Source organism: Natator depressus, chromosome 3 (genome assembly GCF_965152275.1).
Source record: "Natator depressus isolate rNatDep1 chromosome 3, rNatDep2.hap1, whole genome shotgun sequence".
Classification (NCBI taxonomy): Eukaryota; Metazoa; Chordata; order Testudines; family Cheloniidae; genus Natator; species Natator depressus.
Window position 1 is genome coordinate 165,591,282 of NC_134236.1, and position 25,387 is coordinate 165,616,668.

A 25,387-nucleotide genomic window follows, 5' to 3' on the forward strand; every position below is an offset into this window, starting at 1 on the left:
GGGGGGGGGGTCGCTAAACGTCTTAACAGGAAACAACCAAGGGAAACTTGCTCTTGAAAGCAGATGGCATCTCCACATGTAACATTTTGCACTAGTCCAAGACCCTACAATACCAACACCATAAAAAGTTAAGAGCAAATTGTTATCAGTATATGCATTACAGGAGTACCTGGAAGCCTCAATCGAGGATCAATGTTCTAGTGTGCTAGGTGCTGTATAAATAAAAGACAGTCCTTGCCTCAGAAAGCACAGTTTAGGAATATAACAAGAACCTTTTGATACATTTAAAAAAACAAATGAAGATGGCTTTTCAGTTTGCTACCTGCCTACCCATTCAGTGATCTGTAAAGAGCATCATGCACCAGCAGGTGCAATGTTGGTCTTTACTTAGCGTTTTCACAGTTCTGTTAGTTTTGTGACAGTTTCAATGTAGTTTTGAAATGTAATATGAGTATAATGTTAAATATTAGACGCGTGCATAATCTTAATTTTTGTTTAATTTATAAAATGTGATAGCACATTGTGAAACAAACCCAAAAATCTCATGCAAATCAGTTCTAATATATTTTTTCATAATCTCCATCTTATCTCTCTCTATAAAATGCTATCAAAAAGGGCACATTAGGTAACCAACAGATTCTAGGTAATTTATAGGAATCACAAGGCACAACTTCTCTTAAATGGGTCCCTCTGGGAAACCAATTTGCCCAGTATTGTAAAGACAAATCAAATTAACTCTAGCTGGAATCAGTTTTCAAACAGGAATATTATAGACATGCCACAGTATTATCAAAATGCAAACTGATTATGCTGTAATTACTCTGGTGTAAATCAGACTCACACACCTGATGTCAATGGAGTCACATGAATGTGAAGCAAGAGCAGAATCAGGCTAAATGCCTCCGATGAACCTTCAAGAGCACAGTAGCCCTCCAAAAGTCCAGTACGAAGTAATGGAAAAACATTTTGCCTACCTATGTCATTTCCAGAAGAGTAGCTACCATGGCTTTCTGTTTCCTCCAAGGACAAGATTTTGAATGAAGCTAAGGGAGTAGACCCTGGCTGCGTGGAAATCATTCCTCTGAATCGAGTCACTGTCCATGTCCGAACGTGGTTGTTGTCGGCACAAACTAGACAGAAAAGAAAACAAAAAAAAGCCAGAAACACTGGAATATTTACAAGAGATGAAAGACTGTTTTTAAAACACATTTTAATTTATAAGCCATAACATTAAGGATGTAATTAAAATTATCTAGTCTCTCAGAGTATGTCCACACAGCAACTAGACATCCGCGGCTGGCCTGTGCTAGCTGACTCAGGCTTGGGCTGTTTCACTGCTATTACCCTCAGTAATTAAAAAAACCATTAACTTCTGAGCAAGTTCAATAAAATGCATTCAATCAATTGCGATAACAAAATGAGAGGAAATTGTGGTCATCAATAGTTAAATTACTTATTTGGTTTTCTGAATCAAAATGCTTATGAAAGTCTTAAAAGTAGCAATACATTCTGAATAATTTGGACTGTAAAAGTTACAAACATTTGAAAAGTGGGTCCTGTGCATACTGCGTGTACTGTACAACTCCTGACTTCTAACTCTGATAATAGTTTTGGCTATGGATTATACAAGTCACGGAGCTTTTCTGCCTTGGTTTTCCCATCTATAAAGTAGGAATATCATCAACTGTTTACCTACCCTGCAGTGCTGTTGGAAGGTTTAATTAAGATGTGAAGGTGTTACATCTTACTGTTGTTGCAGTCTCTCACACACACACTTGCATGCAGTGTTGTTGTAGCCAAGTCAGTCCCATGATATTAGAGAGACAAGGTGGGTGAGGTAATACTATGTAGCTCAAAAGCTTGTCCCTCTCACCAAGAGAAGTTGGTCCAATAAATACTCCTGGGGGAATACTGCAGAAAGCAGAATTTTGTTTTTCACCGCAGAATTGGCGATGCTGACTGCCATTAGGGGCTGCTGGACCTGGTAGAGCCCAGCACCTAGTTCACCTACAGGCACAGGCAGACTGCAGTTCCAGGTTTGCCAGCCCCCTTCGGCCACATGGTGCAGCCAGGCCCCCTCCCTGCGTGGCAGCTGCCAGAGCTGCAGGAAGGAGCCGCTGCTTTCCAGGAGGGGAGACTCAGGGCGAGGGGGGTATGACTCAAGTTGTTCCAGGGGCGACCAAATCTTAAAATTGTGCCCCCCACTAACAGTAGGTACTGGTCGTTACTGCCCGATGGGACAGTAATGAAGCTGCGCGGAGTGGAGCCTGCAGCTGGGCTCTGGGGACAGGAGGGGGGTGCAGGAATCTGGGCCAGGCAGCGCCCTGTGGCTGGGCTCTGGGGGAAGAGGGCACATGTGTCTGGCCCCGTGGCTAGGGGGTGGGGGTGCAGGTGTGAGCCGGGGGCCCCCCCCCCGCACCTCCCAAATATCCTCTCCCAGTACACACACACACACACACACACCCCTCCAACACCCCCTAAACGGCCCCTCTCAGTTCACACACCCCTCCCCTCCCAGTAGTGTCCTCTATTTGGGAACTTTACATATGGTAACCCTATGGGGGCAGGGCAAAAAAACAAGAATTGACTAAAAGACCAGTGGGACAGAATTTTCCTCCAAGATGTGCCCAGCTGGCCCGTGTGACACACCCAGCCTGAGGCACCCAACAAAAGCATAACAGAGAAACTGGAACAGGGTTGTTGTAGGGATTTCTTAAACTCGCTACCCCTGGGGGAATCTTTTTTGTTGTCTGTACTGTTATAGACATACTTGCTGACAGGTATTTTGAAATAAATTACCAAAATAAGTGAAACTGATGTAAATATATTGCGTTATTTTGACAAAATATGCAGAATTTTAAAATATTATGTGCAGAATTCCCCCAGGAATAAATAAAAGATATTAACTCACCCATCTCATCACACACACTTGCTTTTCTCATAAACAAACCATCTCAAGCATAAATGCATCTCAGAATTAAACAACTGACAACAGAGCAACAGTCACTGGAACAGCTTGCTGATAGAAATGGTAAATTCTACATCACGTGGAGCCTTTAAATCCAAACTGGATGTCTGTCTTTCTGAAAGAAGTTCTAGTTCAAGTTCAAATTACTGAACTCCACAGTGTCACTTATACAATTGGTATGAATTACTGGTTGAGGGTCTCTGGCTTGTGTTATACAGGAAGTTAGGCTAGATGACCATAATGGTCCCTTCTGGCTTTAAAATCCAATTAAACCTACGTACCACACATTATTTTAACACATGAAGTTACAATGTTTCAAAATTACGTATTCAAGAACATGCATCTTGGGCTAACTCTACACTTACAGCAGCGTGCAGAGAAAGACCCCTTTCCCTGCTGCCTCCACACTGCCAGAGCCTTTCACTGCAACAGGGAAAAGCTCCAGCAGCAGACACTACACTGCTAAAAACAGTAAAAAATGTAAACATAGGGGGCACTGTTTAGACATGTAGAGATCTGTGCAGCGTATATACCCTGGGGTTCCGGCATATAAGGCAGTCTGTTCTATTGGCCTAAGCTACGTCTCACCATCTGCACTGCTATTTATACCTGTGCTAGCTGGGTGTAAAGTGTCTGTACTCTACACGCCGCTGTAGCCTTGTATGCACTGACCGTTAAAACAAATGAAAACATATTTATTTCAGTCACATATCCAATTAAATTTGAGTTTATCTGAATGTGAGCATATTCAAATAAAGACATTTATTGCATTTACAGCAAGGATTTGCGCACGCACACACACACAAAAACCCACTTGGGAATTCATTTAAACCATTTCTTATTTTCTTCCATTTCTTTAAAAAATTTTAACGATATTCAATGCAAAAATAACTCACTCTGTTAGACAGTGTTATGAATAAGATCTGAAATGCACAAGAATCATATTCTATTTTATGATTCTCTGTCCACATGCAAGATACCTCCACCCAATTTACTTAACTGGAAATTTACAGCTATATGCACAACTGTTGGTTCCGATAACAGACTGGTATACGCAGAGAATTAGGTTAATTTAACCCATATTTTATTGCTGGTTTCAGAAATTAGTATATTTTATTAGATATTTTATTGTTTTTCTGGAACAAGCCTATCATGAATTGCTGCAAATGGAATACAATATATTGTATAAATATTAAACATCTTATAAAGACCAAGATTAGGACACGCATATAGATCATTTTAACCCAACTCTTATTGTATGCAGATGTTAAAATTAGATGTATTGTAACAGTAGTATAATTAACAGACATCTCCTTAAGTAAGTTTGCAATGCCATTAATCTTTTTAGAAGTTTTTTTTTCTTAATATACTGTTCTGTATGTAATCTACCATGTTTAGTAATTCCAAAGAATGGGATTTGAAGAAAGGGAGAGACAAGGAGCATGAACATTAGAAGAAACAGAAAAAGGAGAATGAGTGACACACATGTGCATCTGTACATACAAATAAGATTACCTGACACAAGGTGTTTCTCAGACAGCATGATCTTTGTAACAGGACTTCGATGAACTGTAAAGGTCTGAAAAAGTTGAGGGCCTGACCCAACTGTTTCAGGGTGCTGTACAATCACTCTTACTGCTCCGGAGCTGGTGCCATACGCAATCTCAATCCAATTACCACTTACACCTACAAAAGGCACAAACATTGAGATGTTTTAAACCAACCACCATTCCTCAAAGGGAGAAAAAAGTTACATCAGCAGATCTGTAACACTGAATAGCTACTTATTTCAGCACAAATATTCTAAAAGGGGTGACATTCATTTGACCTACTCTGCAAGTATTTGCTATCTACTGTTGTGCAATATACCCCAGTGCATCCTGCAGTTCCCAAAACAAAACAAAACAAAAGGATATGATGGAAGAGACCAAGCAAATCCCAAAACACATACTATACGCCAGTTCCTTGCCTGTGGCCCCAAAGAGGCATTTCAGTGCTTTTTAGAGTTTAGAAATACGGAGACTAGCACCTGTCTTGCAAGATTTACTTCTCCTTGTGGGGGGAGACAATTATATTAAGGAAGAAAAAATGTTGTATTAACAATACAGGTGGTATGGGAAAGATAAACAAAAAAAAATTTTAATGAATTTGATTAAATGCCTATATCTTCATCTGAAAAAATATCTACATCCCACATTTAAAAGTAATAACTTTCATATATCAGAGTTAGTTTTCTGGTTTTTGCTTTATCTCCAAATGGTCATGACAGTTCATGAAAGGGTGAAGTATGGGCCAGGAACTTGAATGAAGTTTATCAATGATGTAGCATTATTTTTCAGTAAAACACCATTATGTCTACACTGTTCCGTTATACTTTTTATTCTTCCTTAAGGCTGGGGATCACTCCATCTGCTCAGAACACACAAGATCAGAAGAGCAACCCCAAACTGTCAAGACTAATAGTGGGAACTCTGATCTGAACCCATGTTCTTGAAGGTCTCTTAATGCCCTTTAATGCTTGGGTGCAGAGACTCCTGGCAAGCAACTTTGGCACAGTCTGACCAAACTGGAACAGGACACCTAAGACCGTGACCACCTTGTCACATAGCACAAGGACCAAACTGATAAGAGTTTTGGTGTTTTTGAAGAATCCTTATTGAGGTAACAGGGACAAACCATCCCGACGTGTAGAAAGAATAGTAAATATGGCAGGCGACCAGCTTGGCTTAGCAGTGAAATCCTTGCTGATCTTAAACACGAAAAAGAAGCCTACAAGAAGTGGAAGATTGGACAAATGACCAGGGAAGAGTATAAAAATATTGCTCAGGCATGCAGGAGTGAAATCAGGAAGGCGAAATCACACCTGGAGTTGCAGCTAGCAAGAGATGTTAAGAGTAACAAGAAGGGTTTCTTCAGGTATGTTAGCAACAAGAAGAAAGTCAAGGAAAGTGTGGGCCCCTTACTGAATGAGGGAGGCAACCTAGTGACAGAGGATGTGGAAAAAGCTAATGTACTCAATGCTTTTTTTGCCTCTGTCTTCACGAACAAGGTCAGCTCCCAGACTACTGCACTGGGCAGCACAGCATGGGGAGGAGGTGACCAGCCTTCTGTGGAGAAAGAAGTGGTTCGGGACTATTCAGAAAAGCTGGACGAGCACAAGTCCATGGGGCCGGATGCGCTGCATCTGAGAGTGCTAAAGGAGTTGGCGGATGTGATTGCAGAGCCATTGGCCATTATCTTTGAAAACTCATGGCGATCGGGGGAAGTCCTGGACGACTGGAAAAAGGCTAATGTAGTGCCCGTCTTTAAAAAAAGGGAAGGAGGAGGATCCTGGGAACTACAGGCCAGTCAGCCTCACCTCAGTCCCTGAAAAAATCATGGAGCAGCTCCTCAAGGAATCAATTCTGAAGTACTTAGAGGAGAGGAAAGTGATCAGGAACAGTCAGCATGGATTCACCAAGGGCAAGTCATGCCTGACTAATCTAATTGCCTTCTATGACGAGATAACTGGCTCTGTGGATGAGGGGAAAGCAGTGGACGTGTTGTTCCTTGACTTTAACAAAGCTTTTGACATGGTCTCCCACAGTATTCTTGCCAGCAAGTTAAAGAAGTGTGGGCTGGACGAATGGACTATAAGGTGGATAGAAAGCTGGCTAGATTGTCGGGCTCAGTGGGTAGTGATCAATGGCTCATGTCTAGTTGGCAGCCGGTATCAAGTGGAGTGCCCCAAGGGTCGGTCCTGGGGCCAGTTTTGTTCAATATCTTCATAAATGATCTGGAGGATGGTGTGGATTGCACCCTCAGCAAGTTTGCAGATGACACTAAACTGGGAGGAGAGGTAGATACGCTGGAGGGTAGGGATAGGATACAGAGGGCCCTAGACAAATTAGAGGATTGGGCCCAAAGAAATCTGATGAGGTTCAACAAGGACAAGTGCAGAGTCCTGCACTTAGGACGGAAGAATCCCATGCACCGCTACAGACTAGGGACCGAATGGCTAGGCAGCAGTTCTGCAGCAAAGGACCTAGGGGTTACAGTGGACGAGAAGCTGGATATGAGTCAACAGTGTGCCCTTGTTGCCAAGAAGGCCACTGGCATTTTGGGCTGTATAAGTAGGTGCACTGCCAGCAGATCGAGGGACGTGATCTTTCCCCTCTATTCGACATTGGTGAGGCCTCATCTGGAGTACTGTGTCCAGTTTTGGGCCCCACACTACAAGAAGGATGTGGAAAAATTGGAAAACATCCAGCGGAGGGCAACAAAAATGATTAGGGGACTGGAACACATGACTTATGAGGAGAGGCTGAGGGAACTGGGATTATTTAGTCTGCAGAAAAGAAGTATGAGGGGGGATTTGATTGCTGCTTTCAGCTACCTGAAAGGGGGTTCCAAAGAGGATGGATCTAGACTGTTCCCAGTGGTAGCAGAAGACAGAACAAGGAGTAATGGTCTCAAGTTGCAGTGCGGGAGGTTTAGGTTGGATATTAGGAAAAACTTTTTCACTAGGAGGGTGGTGAAACACTGGAATGCGTTACCTAGGGAGGTGGTGGAATCTCCTTCCTTAGAAGTTTTTAAGGTCAGGCTTGACAAAGCCCTGGCTGGGATGATTTAGTTGGGGATTGGTCCTGCTTTGAGCAGGGGGCTGGACTAGATGACCTCCTGAGGTCCCTTCCAACCCTGATATTGTATGATTCTATGAAAGTGAAGTACTAACAAAACTGGTTAAAGTGTAGAATAAAGGTGCTGTGAATATCTTCCTAAAGAGGTTTCGGAATGCAACTTAATCCAAACCAATACTATCTGCCATTCCAAACCATAGTATATCCTAAAATATTTTTTTAAATTAAATTCATGCCCAGGTTGACAGTCTGTACACCAATTTTAAGACTAATGAAAATGACGATTAAACACTGATAACTGTTTTATAATGGAATATAGCGCACAATCCTTAAGTAGCCTTATCAGTGCTACTGCTGTTAGAAATCTAAAATACTTTTAAAATATGAAAGTGAAACCTTTATGTGCAATGAGTTTTAAGGGAATGTAAATGATGCATGATACAAACTTGTCTTGGGTGTGAGGTAGACACTGAGTGCTGTAATGGCATCATTGGAGGGATCATGATAAAGTTCTGTCACCAGAAGATCATTATCCTTCATTCGCAAGGGAAACTTCTGCATATCTGCATAAAAAAATATAAGTGATATCCAAATAAAAAACAGCAGAAATTTAAAGTTAGTTCATAATAATGATTACATTTATGAACAAGAAATAATATTCCTGTTAGGAATAATTATTTTAACAAAACTGAACATTAATCTTAATTTTGCTCTTTTTGTTCTTACCGATGTAATATATAGAGCCATTGTTACAGCCCAGCAGTAGGAAAGATCCAGCAGTATCGTAGCTGGTGATAGGGACAACATCCTGAACCTAGTACAACAGTAAATGAAATATAAAACATTAGTTCAGCATTTTCTTTCGATTCTAAATGTAAGTTCATTTGCAATTTTCTTTGCTGTTCCTTGTAATATTTTGTTTTAAAAAAAATCATTTTGATTCTTATGCTGTGCGGAGCATCATACCACTATTTAAAAAACAAAACAAAAAAACCCTTCCCACCACTGCCCCAGGTAGAAGTTTCAAAAGCTCTCACCATATGCCTAACTCTTCTCCCACTGAAATCAATGGGAGTTTTACCATTGAGTTCAATGGGGTAGAGTTAAGCCAGCACTTGAGTGTTTTTGAAAATCCCACCTTAAATATGCACATACAGACACACAGAGACACATGGCAACTAGAAGCTGTAATTATTATTCAGCATTATGATACTGTCAAAAGGGAAAATACCAACATTAACTATTTTCAAAAATTCAAATTTCTGCTAGTTTAAATAGTACATCCTAACTTTTTATATTATATGTATAAATATTTTAAAATCCACAGAACAGATTTTCTTTTCCTGTCTCCCTGCTGATTTTTAGCAAGGGAGAATGAATAAATTCAAGAGCAACCACTCCAAGTGCATTTGAGCCTATCCCTTCTCCTCTCCCGCCCTGTGGAAACTCCTGCCTGCCAGACTCTCCAGCAGCAGCAATGCTGAGAAAGGGCCTCCCTGTCAAGTGACCTATGGAAGAAAAAACTGGTCTCTTCTAACTCCCATGTTTCAGTCATTTCTTAGCCCCACAAAGGGCACTCAAGGGAACGAAAGGGGATCTCTTGCGTTCCAAGAACCCATTGGGGTCCAGTCCCATGCAGAGTCAGAACTACGAAGGGTATTGTTCCTGAGTCTGAGGCCGAAAGAATGTCTCCTTTGCCTTAGATCCCTATGCAGAGACAGGATACATCAGCTGCTATGTTCCTCCCTGCCCCATATGAGAATGTGGTCAAACTTGTGCATGGAAGTCACTATAAAAAAAAAACCCAGTCAAACTGATTTTACATAGAGCATGGTCAAATGCACATCATAAACTGAATCCAAAAAAAAAAAAAAAAAAAAGATTTTCCCCTCAACCACTATTTCAATTTCAGTCAACGTAGCTGTTGTCCAGCTATACTGAAAGAAGGGCAGGAGACACTGGATATGAATTTAATCAGGCCGCAAATTTATTATTAGATGTCTGGAACTACCTGGCACGCAACTCCATGTTCATTCAAATAACTACCTGGGGCTTCCACCAGCTCACTTTCATTTTCCATCCAGGTCCCTCACGGCTTGGACCTTACCGTTCATCCTCCCTCATAGCAGAGTTAAGGTGGGCTATAAGAAAGGGGGGTTGGCTCCCTGCCATACCAATCATAGGATCCCCGAACCACCTTCTCCCCGTGTACCCCGTTCCATTCCATTCCTTTCCTTTAACCAGCAGATCCTTGTTAAGTCCTTTAACCAGACCATTTATCTGGTCACTGGATGCCTTCCCTATGGAGTACCTACACTGAACATCCACCCTACACTTACAAAATAAGTTGCGACAGATAGCCTAACCACTTTTCCTCCTCACCATAATAGGTCCTCCCCAACACCCGCTGTGGGGAAGGAGAAAAAACTCCACTCCACCAAAGCCAATAGGAGGTGAGGGGAAATTCCTTCCTAGTCCCCACCCAAAAAGGAGCAACTAGTGCAATGCCCACAGCAGGACCTAACCCAACCTGATATTCGCACCATGAGGGGAGGGAGGGTGGGTGCTGCCTTGTCTGCTGCTTGGAGAAGGAGCTTCCAACACCAGAGCTTGCACCTTTTAAAGCCTTCCACCTTTATGTTCCCGAGGGAAGTCAGTGCCGCCAACCTGACCACCATCCATCTTTTTGCAGCAGTTTCGGACCTCCTTCCCACCCTCCCCCACCATAAAGCACTGCTACCTTCCTCCAGCAAGCCCGGACAACGTCTGTCCTGCCTGCTTCAGGTGTGGTGATTACTTGTAATGTTAGTCAATGAAATTTTCAAACTAAAGGTATTGTTTTGTGAAGCTGATGGTGTTCTTTAAGTCCCTTGGAAAAGAAACTGTTTACATAATACCTACCATGCATCAATGCATAGGATAAAGAAAATATTTTCCATACTACTAGTTCTTGTTATTTTCTGTAACTCACATTTACTCAAACTCACATTTGGTTTACAAATAATCTGCAGAATTACAGCACTTTCAGATTCTCTGTTAGGCTTCACAAAAGAAAACAAAATATTAATTGAAGATAGCACTTTTCTTCCAGAGGGCAAACTTTCTCAGTACAGACTGCCAGAGTTAAAGGGATGGGTTTATTTTATTTAGTTTAAGTGATCAGTTTTTGCTTTCCTTCACCAGTATGATGCACAGTATCTGAGCTAGGTTTCAGTTTTATTCTTGGAAGGTGCTCAGATATTACTATGATGAGTGCCAATATAATAACCTAGATAGATGTTTTACTATTGAGCTACTGCACAAGAAAACTGAGCAACAATGTCAAGAATAGCAACTCATTTAGACAATTCTTTCTAGGATTAGTTGAAGTGCACCATGTCAAATTCTTACTACACACAGTAAAATGGGATAGCAAAAGAATCACCACAAAGAACTTGATTTTTAAAAGCCCATGATTCCATATTTGGAATTCTTAGAATACTGCAACACACCTTCATAATGGTTCATTAGTCTCCTGGGTTCAGGTATTTAAGAACAGAAGGACAAAAAACCTTTAGTTCCAACAAGCTTATCAAGCCAAACACAATTACCCTGAGGTGCTCTCTACTAGTCTACTGGATTGTATCTGAAGAGCCTAGAACAGAAGATATATTACTACAAGACACGAAGCAGTTACCACTGTTGCAAGTGGAAGAGAGTAACAGTTCCATGAGAAAGTGGGTGGCAACTTGTCAAGGTAACAGCTAAACCACCTAACAATCATCTCTGTACAATATCCCTGCAAAGAATCAGAAGACATCTAAAGAACCTAAAGGAAGACACCGGCTGTTTCCTGAGGACTTCCAGAATGCTACTCACAGTGCTTGTGCACAGACAGAAATAGCACATACCCTGATACTATAAAGAAAAACAGGCTCCACATAGAGAACCCGTCTGAGCAGCAAAACAGGCCACAACAGAAGGGACTGTTCGGGGAAGGAGAAGTGTGTGTTTAGAAGACAACTGAGATTCAGAAACTGTAATTATAGACAAATGTCCTTCGTGGGGCAGAATACTCCTGTCATCTCTCAGGGAATTCAGGTTACTTTCCCTGACCTCCAACCAAGATGTGTCTGTTAACTTGTGCGGGTTTTTTATTTGCATTAGACCAAGGGGTAGCAACCTTTGGCACGTGGCCCATCAAGGTAATCCACTGGCAGGCCGCGAGACATTTGTATGTTGACCCTCCACAGGCACGGCCCCTCGCAGCTCCCTGTGGCCGCAGTTCGCTGTTCCTGGCCAAGGGGAGCTACAGGAACCCGTTGTCCAGGAATGGCGAACCACAGCCACTGGGAGCTGTGCCTGCGGACGGTCAACATAAACAAAACGTCTCATGGCCCGCCAGCGGATTACCCTGATGGGCTGCGTGCCGAAGGTTGCCGACCCCTGCATTAAATATTCAAATAAAAATAAGATGGAGGGAAAACCGCAGCAGTAACCAACAGAGTCAATGGATACAGGCCCTGCTGTGTGACAGGAGTATAATCTCCTGTAACCAAGTGAGAAACCAGGGGCAGGGCTGAATCTTACCAGGTATCCTCTGTCATCTTTATTACATTCTGTGCCTGGTCTACACTAAGGCCCATTTACAACCAATTCCCACCACAACTAACACCAATTCAGTTGCATCTTTTTGGCAATGTTGGGAGTCCTAGAGTATGTGGCTGGTATTGGCAATGTGTCAGCTCTGTGTCAACTAAACCTGCCAAAAAACGTGGTGCTGGAAAGGACTACCGAAGGCCTTACATTAGAACTATATTAGCCCTCCTTTTATTGCTAATACTGGTGCAAACTATGAATTTTCTGTAAAAATTCCCTAGTATAAACAAGAAAGGGGGTTACAGTGAACAAGGCAAGAGATGCTGGTAATAGCTCATCTTAAGTGATCACTCTCCTTACAGTTTCAGAGTAACAGCTGTGTTGGTCTGTATTCGCAAAAAGAAAAGGAGTACTTGTGGCACCTTAGAGACTAACCAATTTATTTGAGCATGAGCTTTCTTGAGCTGTAGCTCAGGAAAGCTCATGCTCAAATAAATTGGTTAGTCTCTAAGGTGCCACAAGTACTCCTTTTCTCCTTACAGTGTGTATGATAACTCCCATTTTTTCATGTTGTGTGTGTATATAAATCTCCTCACTGTATTTTCCACTGAATGCATCCGATGAAGTGAGCTGTAGCTCACGAAAGCTTATGCTCAAATAAATTGGTTAGTCTCTAAGGTGCCACTAGTACTCCTTTTCTTTTTGAGGGCATGGAGAAGTGGTCATGTGTTGGGACAGAAAGGATTAAATGGTGTGAGAATAAATTAGCATTTGAATTACACTGTGAAGTGGTAAATATTAGGATTGTTGTTGAAAAAGTGTATGACCTCAATGAAGCTATGCCAATTTGAGCTGAGGACATGGCCTGCTAAGTGCTAAATTCTCTATTATGTTTACTAGAATACACAATGCAGCAAGATACACAAGTGCAAATCTTCAAGCTTCTGAAAAAGTTGCAGACTAAAGGCTTGTCTACACTGGCACTTTACAGTGCTGCTACTTTCTCACTCAGGGGTGTGAAAAAACACGCCCCGGAGCGCTGCAATTTTCAGCGCTGTAATGTGCCAGTGTAGTCAGTGCCCCAGCACTGGTAGCTAGTCCCCTTGTGGAGGTGGGTTTTTTAGAGCGCGACTACACAAGCCACATTAAAGCGCTGCCAGTGAGTCTTCAGTGCCCTAACTCGTCCATTAGGTCCTGGCAGATAAAAATATTAGGTATTTTAGTGGTTATACTATTTTCTCATCATTTCATTCTATTTATCCAAGCAAATCAGCTATAGAGGGAAGCATTTGTTGTAATATGCTTTGAGATATACTGATGAAAAGTGCAATACAAGAGCTAGGTACTATCATCTGTTGTACAGACTTTTGCCCTAGTCTACATTCTAATAAAACTGAATTTTGATGGCCACCTCTGGTAGCAAGAATGGGTGAAACTCCATTAAACTCAGGAATACCACAAATTAGCATGATATCTACAGTAAGCTTACTATAGGTTCTTTCCATTAGCTGGCCACAAGGGTGGGAAGTCATACTTAGTAATGGAATGTTGACAGAAAAAGAACACACACACACACACACACACACAACACTGAAGGACAAATTTGTGACCTCTATAAAACCACGTATGAAGCTGATTAAAACAGAAATCATGAGGAGACTTTCAAAAGGTCCAAAGAACTCAACTTACTGGGACCTACAATAAACCAAGCAGAGTAAAATTCATTCTTTATTATCTTGTTTGTGAGACAGCAGCACTGGCAGGTTTTTTGGTGCTCCTATACAAAGACACTTGTGTTTTTCCTCAACTTGGATTGACCACACAAAGCAACACACTTTTTCAGACCCTGGCAATTTTTGATTTGGTCAAATTCATCCTTTTATAGCACAGCTGGATTCTCTGCCAACTGCCTAAGGCTATGTCTACACTACGAGTTAGGGGTGTTATTTCCCTGCTCATATATACACAGTCACACACTAGCGAGTATAACTAACAGAGTAGCTGTGGTAGGAAGGGTAGGGGCAGTGGAGGGACGGCTGGGCTGGGCTGAGTACATACCCACTGGTTTCAGCTGGAGTACTGTGTCCAATTTTGCTCATCAATGTACAGAAACTGGAAAGGATCCAGGAGGCAAGTGACAAAGATGATCAAAGGGTTGGAAAGCAAGCCATCTGAGCAAAGGCTGAAGGAACTGGGTATGTTAAGTTTGCAAAAGAGGAAATAGGGCGGACAGACGGATGGATAGGATAGCAGTCTTCAGATACTTGAAAGTCTGCGATAAGAAGATGGAGAAAAGTTGTTCTCTCTTGCCATAGAGGGCAAGACAAGAGGCAATGGGTTCAAACTACAGCATAGGTGATTTAGATTAAGCCTCTGGAAAAGCTTCCTAACTGTAAGAACAGTAGGACAATGGAACAGACTGCCTAGGAGGTTGTGGAAGCTCCTTCACTGGAGGTTTTCAAAAGGAGGCTCGATAGTCATCTGTCTTGGATGGTTTAGGCACAACAAATCCTGCATCTTGGCGGGGGTTAGACTAGATCAGTGGTTCTCAAACTGTGGGTCGGGACCCCAAAGTGGATCATAACCCTATTTCAATGGGGTTGCCAGGGCCAGCATTAGACTTGCTTGGACACAGGGCTGAAGCCCAAGCCCGAGCTCCACCCCCACCCAAGTCGACAGGGCTCGGGCTGTGGCCCCTTCTCCCCCCACCCAAGGCGGCAGGGCTTGGGCTCTGGCCCCCTCCTGGGGTCATGTAATAACTTTGTTATTAGAAGGGGGTCACAGTGCAATGAAGTTTGAGAACCCCTGGACTAGATGACCCTTGTGGTCCCTTCTATGATTCGATGTTTGTATTCGGCACAGCTCCATTGCCACTACCCATGCAACCGTGGCTACACTGCTATTTCATACTTGCGCTAGCTCAGAGAGCTACCGCGACTATATGTACACAAGCAAGGGGATCAGCCACCTAGCTCATAGTGTAGACATAGCTTAAGTGACCAAATGATGAGCAATTTTTACCTCGTAGATAAGAACTTGAGATACATCTAGAAATAAGACTAAAATTACATGACAACAGTTCTTACTAGCATAAGTGGTTAGAAACAAGCCACTGAGAATTACTATTTGCCAGACGGATATCTTTATGTGAGCAATTTAATACAGTGTTGTCAATTTAAAAAACTGAAAACTCAACATCTTCTAACTGTTTACACACTACTGATTTTCACTGCTAGATTATCTAATGCCTATAACCGTCTTGCTGTATCATATGCCATCAAAATCTTGCCTGGGGAATGAGTATTAGGGAAAGCCACCTCAGCTAGTCTGCCCCAGTCTCTGAGAATCAGGGACGAGATGCCAGAATCTATTATGGATACAGAAAAAATTATAACATCCTAAGGAGGAATTATATAAAGGATCTCTCCTAGCTAGAGGGAGAGTGGCTGAAAGAGAAAAAACTTCTTTAAAAGTAGAGCTTGAACTATGGGCAATTCAGAAAGAAGGGGATGGGAAAGCATCAACTAAAGAGAATCGAGTATTTATTGTGTTTATACCAAGTAAGAGAACGGAGTATTTGGAGAATTGTAAGAGAATGGAGTATTTATTGTGTTTATACCAAGACCACAGGACACCATAACCCCCCTGCCCAATGTAATTGAGAATGGCTCTCCCAAAAAAGGCAGAACAAGAACCTACTGAAGCACAAAGTTTAAATGATTTTTTTGTGTTAACGACTGTGGGTTGTGAGGAAAGTCTTGTACGTTTTCTAGTTTGTGAAGCAGGATTACAAAAGCCCAAGAACTAGCACTGTATTTGAGAGTATGCCCACTCTAAGTGGAAGTACATTGTACAAGGTTATAATTTTCATTCCCTTTTCTAACTCAAAAGGAAATAACTCATGTCTTTGCATAGGCCTTCATTGTATGTTCCAAATCTAGTTAATTTAAAAAAAAAAAAAAAAAAAAAACCCTGAAGAGTAAGGGAAATGAACTGTGGCATCTACTTTATGAAAACTGCTTCATTTCCTTCCTTCATTCTTTTCCTTTATGCTATCTTTGGGAGCCTATGTGCTCTTCTGAAAATTCACTGTTCCTTTTCAATGAGAAATCCTGTTGCTATAGCCATAAAATTACCCAGTTTTCAATTTAAGTACTACAATCAGGAACCCCATTTTGGTTTCTACACCTATTATTTTTGCTCTCGCAATTTTCAAGGGCTTTACCAGCAAGCTCTTTAATACAGTCTAAGAAATATGTTTTACTGTCAAAATGGCTGTAGGCGATCAGATATATTTATTGTTAGGGAGAGGGGAAGTATAGTTAATAGTTTCATAAATTTATATTAACTTACTGATTTCCAGAATTTGCAAATTGTTTTTGATGTCCCAGAAGCCTGTGTGACTAACCCTGGAGAACCAGAGTTCTGAGACAGCTGCAATTCAGAATTGTGACACAGAATTATACAAGGTCAGGGGTGGGAGTAACCTTTTACACCTTGATAGGGATAGTGAAGGTTGTCAAAAATTCCCTTCCTCACTAAAAATAAATCCAACTGACACCAGAAGGGAACCTAAACCAAATTCTTGTGATAGCCCAAGGACTCTAGCAGCTATTACAAGTAGTGGTCTGAGGAGATACAAAAGTCTTAGGAATCTGACTAGGAACAGTGATGATATTAAATTGCTATACAGAATGGTAACTTTAACAAAACCTCTTAAAAGAGGAGTCTTTGTGGCACCTTAGAGACTAAAAAATTTATCTGGGCATAAGCGTTCGTGGGCTAGAACCCACTTCATCAGATGTATGAAGTAAAAGATACAGACTAACACAGCTACCACTGAAACCTATCTTAAAAGATGTTTATAATACTACTGGTAAATTCCAGACCAAAATCACGCGGCACAGTGCAGAGAGCTGCAAGTTCAAATAGATTCATAGATACTAAGGTCAGAAGGGACCATTATGATCATCTAGTCTGACCTCCTGCACAACGCAGGCCACAGAATTTCACCCACCCACTCCTGCGAAAAACCTCTCCCCTATGTCTGAACTATTGAAGTCCTCAAGTTGTGGTTTAAAGACTTCAAGGAGCAGAGAATGCTCCAGCAAGTGACCCGTACCCCATGCTACAGAGGAAGGCGAAAAACCTCCAGGGCCTCTTCCAATCTGCCCTGGAAGAAAATTCCTTCCCGACCCCAAATATGGCGATCAGCTAAACCCTGAGCATATGGGCAAGATTCACCAGCCAGATACTACAGAAAATTCTTTCCTGGGTAACTGGACACTGATCCACATACTTCAGAGGGAGAGAATATTGATAATTACTCTGTTAGCAGAACTGAAAAAAACTTCAAAATTCTTGCCTTGCAAACACATCTATCTACGAGGTCTGAAAATAAAGGAAGCAAAGGAGGGCATATGAAGAAGCCAATTCTTTTTCCTAAGTTGACAGTTCCTTTCACCTTGTTCCACCAGCATATTTTGTGAAACTTTATCCTAATCAAAAGGTGGCATTACTTCAAAAATATTTCAGATGGTTTCTTGCATTTTGCATGGTGTTAATTTAGATTTTAAAAAGGCCTTTCAGCTTGTTTCATTTGATGCAAACATATTAGGTCAGCCCTCACTATATAACTAAAGAACTGTGCCGCTTTGGTTGCCTTTTTGCGCTCTCTGTGTTATTCATTGGCAGGATTGTTGCTAAAGGGCCAAATCAGAACTTCGTCAACTAGTGCTATGGCAGTCACAGGAGTGAGCCTCGGGTCAGTTCTGCCACTTGAGATTTGCAAGACAGCCTCGGATTTCATTACATTCTGTCCCTACGTTGTACCATGGAGACATTCATCTGGCTGCGTTACAAGGTTTGTTTCTTGCATGAATGCCCAAACTCTTCCCTCAGTCTTGTCTGGAATCCAAGAATCTCTATTCCTGTTGTCAGAATGCATAATATGTATAAAAAAAATCACAGCACATCTATGATGTATATAGATATAAAATAGATGCTTTTGAGGCATGATATACAGTGCTATAAAAGGAAGAGTCTCAGTTTGTGCCATACTTTTCATGGTCACAAAAGACTTACAAACTCATATCTGAAGTTTTGGATACGCTCCTCTGAGAACTGTGGCCACTTTTCGTTGTAATATATTAAATTTCCTACTGGAACTACATATCTGAGTTCAAGCATGGGGTCCCATTAGGAAAACAAAGCTTTTAAACCAGTGGTAGTGGCCAAGGGAGGAAGGTTCTGAAGACACTCATGGATGACATTTAATATTTTTATATGCCTAAAAGTTCTCTTTTTTTATTTAAGAGCATAAAGAAATGGAATGCTCAACAGTATTATATAGAGATAAACTCTGAAAAATTCTAGGAGACGAAATACCTAAAGGCATGATGCTTAAAGATATCAAAATGATAGGCACAAGTCAGAGTCTTGCAATATTAAAATGCTGATGTTAGAAAAATAATATTTATGCATTATCTGAAAAAAAAAATGGATTTTGTTCTTGTTTCCTCATAAAACGTATCAGTTTTTAATAAACACCGATGTATTAATAAAATGCTTCAGTTCAACACACCTGCCAGTGCTGAGTCACAGCATTCCACACTCCAACCTTCCCTGTATGACTAGTAGCCACTAGCTGGTTGCCAATGAAGAAGAGGGCATCTACAGGGACTCCAAGACTGAACACTCCTACAAAAAATAGAGAGTCTATGAAGCTTGTTTTCAGAATAAATACAAAAAAAGAAAAAACAGTAAAGATGGAATCTCTCTCTCCTCTCTTTAGACCTATAATGAATTTAAACTACTTTTACTTCAACATGCAGTAATCTGCTGATGCAGTCAATGTTTCTTTTTGGGGAAAAGTGATGTTGCAAAATAATAATAAATTCCTTGTTTCTCTATAGCCACCTTTATCCTAAGGCCTCAAATCATTTACTAACACCAACTAATGAAGGATCCAAATACTGTACTAAGCTCTAATTTGAAAACAAGCTCTAATTTATAAATGTACAGTTAAAGCTGATCAGAAGTGCTGTCCACAAATGACTAAGAGCTTACACAAATTTGGCAAGAATTGTTAAAAACATTACTAAAAGTGATATGAAGGATGCATGATATTGTCTTTTGAACAAATTCTTTTAGGAATATAATGATCAGAAATTAAAACAAACCAGCTTCCTTTTTTGCTATGGCAGCCACCTCTGTACCTAAATGAACTATTACAGGCAAATATAATTAAGCAGAAAAATATATCACTTTTACTTTTTTCTACACTGCAGAAAGATGTGTCTTGTGGTTATTATATTACTAGGAAACATACACTCCAACGGACACACATTTATAACTAATTCTGAAAGATGTACTTATCGGGATACACTGGAAGATCCCTTACAATGAACATGATTTTTGAAAGTGCCCAAATTTGGCTTTTGGAAATTGTTTTTGGTGGCATTTGACCAATTGTCACAGTAAACCCTGCTTCTAAGTCTAAAACATCTCTTTATGATCAGCCAATCATAGAAACTGCAATTGCTTAACAATGAAGATTAACACTGTCAAAAATAACAGCCAAGCATGCATGAGCAACTCAATAATAAAATTAACAGTTTGCTCAAAAAATATCAGTCTGATATGAGTAGTTCAACCAGTAATTAGGATATTTGAAGCAGTACTACAGAAATAATAGACCCTTATTTTTTCCCTCTTTCAAGTCTTACACCTACTGGTCCTGTCTAAATATTTTTTTTCTACACATTTCTCACCGCTTCACCACCACCCACTATGAGTATTACTGGTACTTTCACCCATCACTACTTCGATTACTGGATGTTAACCAGTACTGAGATCAAAAGAGTTCAAAAGACAAAAAACTGAGATGAAGCTTTGATGTTCAAATTTTTGGAATTCTCATTGTTATCACGTGAATAGGGAACTGAGTCAACCTACATACTGCAGCTGACTCATTTCACTTCACTGCAACACTTATTATTTTCTTCTAGTGGCACTAAGATATCACAATGGCATTCAGGCCAGGTCTACACCATAAACTTACATTGGTATAACTATGTCGCTCAGGGGTGTGAAAAATCCACACCTCTGAGCAACGCAGTTATACCAACCTAATCTTCAGTGTCGATGCACTATGTCAACAGGAGGGCTTCTCTCGTCGACATAGCTATCGCCTCTTGCAGAGGTGGATTAACTATGCCGACAGGAAAAGCTCTCCCTTTGGAGTAGCAGCATCTTCACTGAAGCAGTGCAGCTGCGCTGCTGTAGCATTAAGGGTAGAACTGCCCACAGTCTCTCTTCAGGGTCTAATATGACTGGTACTGACTGACAAGCTTAAATGAGTTTACTATATCATTTAGTATGAAATCAAACTGTTTTTGAAGAGTCACAGCAAATCAACACTGAAGAGTTTTCATAGTTCTCCAAGTTTGTTTTCTTGGGGGTGATTTGGTAGAATGCTTGCCAGCTAGATCAACCAGACAAGAAGTAACTCAGCACTAAATACTGTAGGGTTGTAAGCATAAACCTATCTTCTTTCATTATAAAACTGCTCATTAAGATACATACACTGCCAAGTAAGGAGTTTCTCGGTGTACAGTTGTCTTCTGTACTGACATTTACAATAAGTTACACAAAGATCTTATACAGCCACTTAAAATGTTTTAATAAATAATGTAGTGGCATATCTCCAAGAGTTGTGCAAATGCCTCTGCTAAAACTCAGCAGAAATTTCTTGAAGAGTATTTAAACAGTGGAAATCCCCCAAAAACTTTATTTGGATAAATTCAAATGACAAAAATCAAGATGCCATTTCAAACAAAAGAATGATAGTCTACTATGCTTGATGATGGCAGTCAGTAGGCTTGTTACACACTAGTGCTTTAATTATGATGCCAAATGATTTTTCAGGTCATGGGGTATCATCTCTGATGCAGATTATATTCAGCAGTACCAGGCACATAAAAGCAGGCAATAATAAAAAAAAGGGAAACAACTAGAATTGATTACTCCAGAGAAGGATAAGGTTCAGGGAAATCAAGGAAGACAGCTTGAATGGTCTGAAGGAATTTAAAGTGTCACTCCTGCTTAGGCTCAACAATCTTGACGGCCATCTACAGGGAAGACGATGGTATAAGTAATGACAGGTTCTTGTCTTAAGGGGCCCTCTCAGTAAAACACTGCTTATAGCAGCAATCCAGCAGCGGTGTCCTACGTAAGTAATATTGAAAGGAGTACAGCCTCTGGGAGAGCTCTATCATGGAGATGCCAGCCCTTGCAATTTTCTGTGGATGGTGTTGTCAGGGTCTGAAGAGCATTTGTAACAACAAATTGTTTCTTTTACAGGACATGGAAAAACTACTGCCTCACTATCCCAAGGCAGGGCTTCAAACATTTGACTCCGCAAGAGAAATAGACCAGTAAAACTATTTTATTGTTGTGTTACTGGATTGCTTAGTTTAATTGAATTGGGGGAAGTGGGGAACCCCACACATTTGAGTTATAAAAGCAATGTAAAAACAGAAGTGTGGAACACTTAGTTCATAACATTGACTAACACACACAATACAGATGGCCAGAATGTTTCAAATTAAAAAAAAAATTAGATTTTTTTTTTAAGACATGGAATTTTTCATAAACATTTTGATTTTTCCGAAGTTTTCCCATGTTCAAAATAATGACAGCAACTTTCACCAAAAACATTTAGCCTGCTGGTTGCTCTGCAAAATGGGATAGAAAGAGCTGGGTTCTATTCCCCATCCTGCCAGAGTTCCTGTGTGACCTTGTGAAAGACACTTCAGCTCTCTGTGCTTCAGTTTCCCCACCTGTCATAAGAAAGATCATGCTTCCCCACTTCTCAAAAGCAATATTCATTAATTTTTGTAAAGTGCTGAGATGCCTCTGTGAACATCAAGAAAAATTAAATATCCATGAATAAAGATAAACCTTAATCTTGCATTTTGGAATGCATATTTTAAAGTAAATTTTGTCTTTATTTTAAATAAGCCAACCTGAACTGAAACTCCCAAATATTTTAGACTATATTTAATAATTTCACATCAATTACATTAGCTCCCATCATATTCTAGGTCTTAGTATTTTAGTGTTAAAAGGAAAGAGCAATAGAGAATGAACTGAACAAATTTGCAGCCAATTTCAGAAAAAAATGTCTAAATTAACAGGTTACAATTATGCTTGGTACTAAGCTTATTAAATTAAATCTATGGTGACAGTACTTTATGGCTGGAGGAAACAGGTTGTCACCATCTTTCAAACCATGACTTACATACCACTCTTGGAATTGAGGATATTCCCAATTACCAGCCTCTCCTCTTTCCCCAAAAGCCCATTATTCATGTTTTTAAGCAATTATATATTTTAATAAATCAGACAAACCATCAATCACAGCTGTACTAAGGAATGTTTGTTTCTCTGAAAACATTTTTCATATTTATATGACCTCTAGTATTGTGAACCCTTTGATGCTAAACCGTTTGGGACCCAGTACTACATGCCCACACTAATATAATTTGTATTTTTGTTTAAAATGCTGACTACGGTGGCAAATAGCTGTCTCCAAAATTCTATTTAGGAACTACATTTTATAAGAAGATTAGCAAAAGCAGACTTTAAAAAAAAAAAATCTAAAACATGACCTACTATAGAACAAAGCAAGAAAAAAAAAAGGATAAGTTGGCAATTGTTTTAGGGTGCACCTAATCTTCAGTAAAAGACACGAGGCTAGCTTATGTCAGCTAACTTGGGCTCACAGGGCCCAGGATGCAAACCGCAGTGTAGACATTCAGGCTCTGAGACCAAACCACCCAGGTTTCAGAGCCCAGGCTCCACCCCGAGCCCAAATATCTACACTGCAATTTTTAGCCCCATAGCCCAAGCCCTGTGAACCCAAGTCAATTGACCCCAGCTCTGAGACGTGGTGCCGTTGGATTTTTCATTGCAGTGTGGATGTACCCTTAGCCTTTCACCTCAAAGTCTTCTGTTCAAATCCAACTTGTAGTGCTGAAGAACAGAGTCTAATGGATTGAGTTTAACTCTAATCCATGTTGTCAGATAAACAAGCTACCAATGACACTTTAACATGAATGATGGCTCTGAATTGCCTCTGCCCAATACAGAGACACTGATTTTTGGATTGTATTTCTTTTCGCTCACTCAGAAGGAAGCGTCTCCAGATCAAAATGAAGGGCAGAAAGGTACACACAAAAATTTTAATATTAGATTGCTGTACCAAAATTCATTTTTTATTAAGTCTGTGTAAATGTTTGTTATGAATTATCCAGTCAGACTACATGTGGAACTATATTTTTATGAATAGAAGATATTAGCAGTAAGACATTGTCACACAAAACTGTCATACCCACCAATTTCACTACCGCTACCGCCATCCTGAACGCTCCACAGGATGATGCTACTCTCAGACGCCACAGCAACCATCTTATCTTTGTCCCCATGTGGGCCTCCAACGACCTTGGCATTCAGAGCCACTCGTTCGATAGTCCAATCCAGATATGGACTTGTGAAAACCTGTTGCCATCCTGAAGATTCTTTGATTCTGGGAAGGATGAGAATTTAAAAAAGTACACTTTCCAAACAGCCTCAGTTTGGAGTTTGTACCTATAGTCAGTCTTACAAGCCAATTATATTTCCTTTAAGTTATAAAACAACATCAAATAAAGGATTCTGATATTAACATACTCTTCACAGGCCTACAGCCACAAAATACAGGAATTCTGGATTAAATACAGTGTTAAAAGTTAATTTATTGGGCCTTGGTAATGCAGAACATATGATCTTCTGCTAGGCAGCTTCGGAAAAGTAGGTGATATTGTGAGCTGCAACACCCAGCCAGAAGGAAACAAGTAAAGGATGGAATTTTAATCTTATTGTCCTGGTTTTGCCAGTTTAAGATACACCTTTAAGGTTCTGCCCTCACCCAACAATTGCTAGGGATCCTACTCATGCTCAACTGAATGTGAATCATACAAAACACTGATTTATGTATAACTGTGCTACCTAATAAATATAGCAATCTCACTATAATCTCTACTACATTTCTAATTTCTGCCACTCTGCGTGATCTAGACTGCATGTCATTGCCTAGAAACCTTAGTTCTAAATAATTATTTGCCAGTGCTTAGAGATTTTCTTTGTAATTCAATGTTACTGACACACAGGGCAATGCAGAAGACCGTGAGTGCAATGCAGAAGGTGGAGGGTAAGAACACCAGTAAATGGAAAAGTGAAACAAAACTGGAAGTGTAACAGACAAAAAACAGAACACTTACAGAAGAAAAAACATTGAAGAGTAAGGCGGAATAGAAGAAAAAGATGATTAATGAAACAGGACACAAATGTTATAAAACATTTTTGATTAAAAATGTAAAATACTTAGAATGAACCATTCTTTAAAAGTTACAAAGAAGCAAGACATAATATTGCAGTTCTTATAAAAAAGTCTGTATTTTTACTCCCTCAAATTTCAACCTGACATCATTTTACAGTAGAGTAAACCAAATCCCACCTTGAGTCCCTATTTAAATTCTGCATAGCTTTTACTGAAGAAAAGAAAAAAGAAAAAAAAACTTTGTAATTAAGTTTGATTTTACTCCACTTGTCACAGCAAGAAGGCAAAAACACAAGAGGGTGTTTTAGCGTTTCTGAGTTATTTCTTTTCTAGTGTGAAATTAACAAATCTATTTGCCCACATATACAATAACGAAATATATATTAAAATGAGTAAAAGACAGGGACCAGCCCTGGAGTAAGCACACAATTTAATGGAAGTTGCATTCTATTTATCCAGGGAAGATTTTGGCCTACTAGATCTCATTCGCAACCCAAGGCTTTATATCAGCCTAGTTTAAGCCAAATGGGGGTACCTTTTTCCCTTGAAATGTTAGGATCAGTGTGCTTGGTGAACGCAGCTCCTGCATTACAATTAATTTTAGATGTTTATATTTTTATTTACATCTATCTAATTGAATGTTTTATGACCAAATAATATGTAAATGACCACCTTGGACATTTTTTCTGTTTACCTGTATGTCTCTTTATTACTGGCTTGATCAATCTAGGCTATTAAGATATGTGACTCCAGAAATAGCTCTAGCAACTGTAGTTCTGTCATTATACTGCATTTTGCCTGTAGGACTGCATTTTTGAAAAGTTCTTGGACACTACAGAT

The 25,387-nt window shown here is 40.2% G+C and overlaps 1 protein-coding gene across 3 annotated transcripts in view; it reads right to left on the reverse strand.

The window, feature by feature from the left end:
* The window catches only part of KCTD3 (potassium channel tetramerization domain containing 3), a 67,630-nt gene that overhangs the window by 11,834 nt on the left and 30,409 nt on the right, over window positions 1-25,387 (reverse strand). For all 3 annotated transcript variants that reach the window (XM_074949258.1, XM_074949257.1, XM_074949259.1), the window contains 6 exons: window positions 23,565-23,755; window positions 18,749-18,864; window positions 8,314-8,401; window positions 8,034-8,150; window positions 4,484-4,654; window positions 975-1,130 (listed from right to left, as the gene is read on the reverse strand). In XM_074949258.1, the coding sequence (XP_074805359.1) occupies window positions 975-1,130; window positions 4,484-4,654; window positions 8,034-8,150; window positions 8,314-8,401; window positions 18,749-18,864; window positions 23,565-23,755 (839 nt within the window). The remainder of the gene's footprint in view (window positions 1-974; window positions 1,131-4,483; window positions 4,655-8,033; window positions 8,151-8,313; window positions 8,402-18,748; window positions 18,865-23,564; window positions 23,756-25,387) is intronic.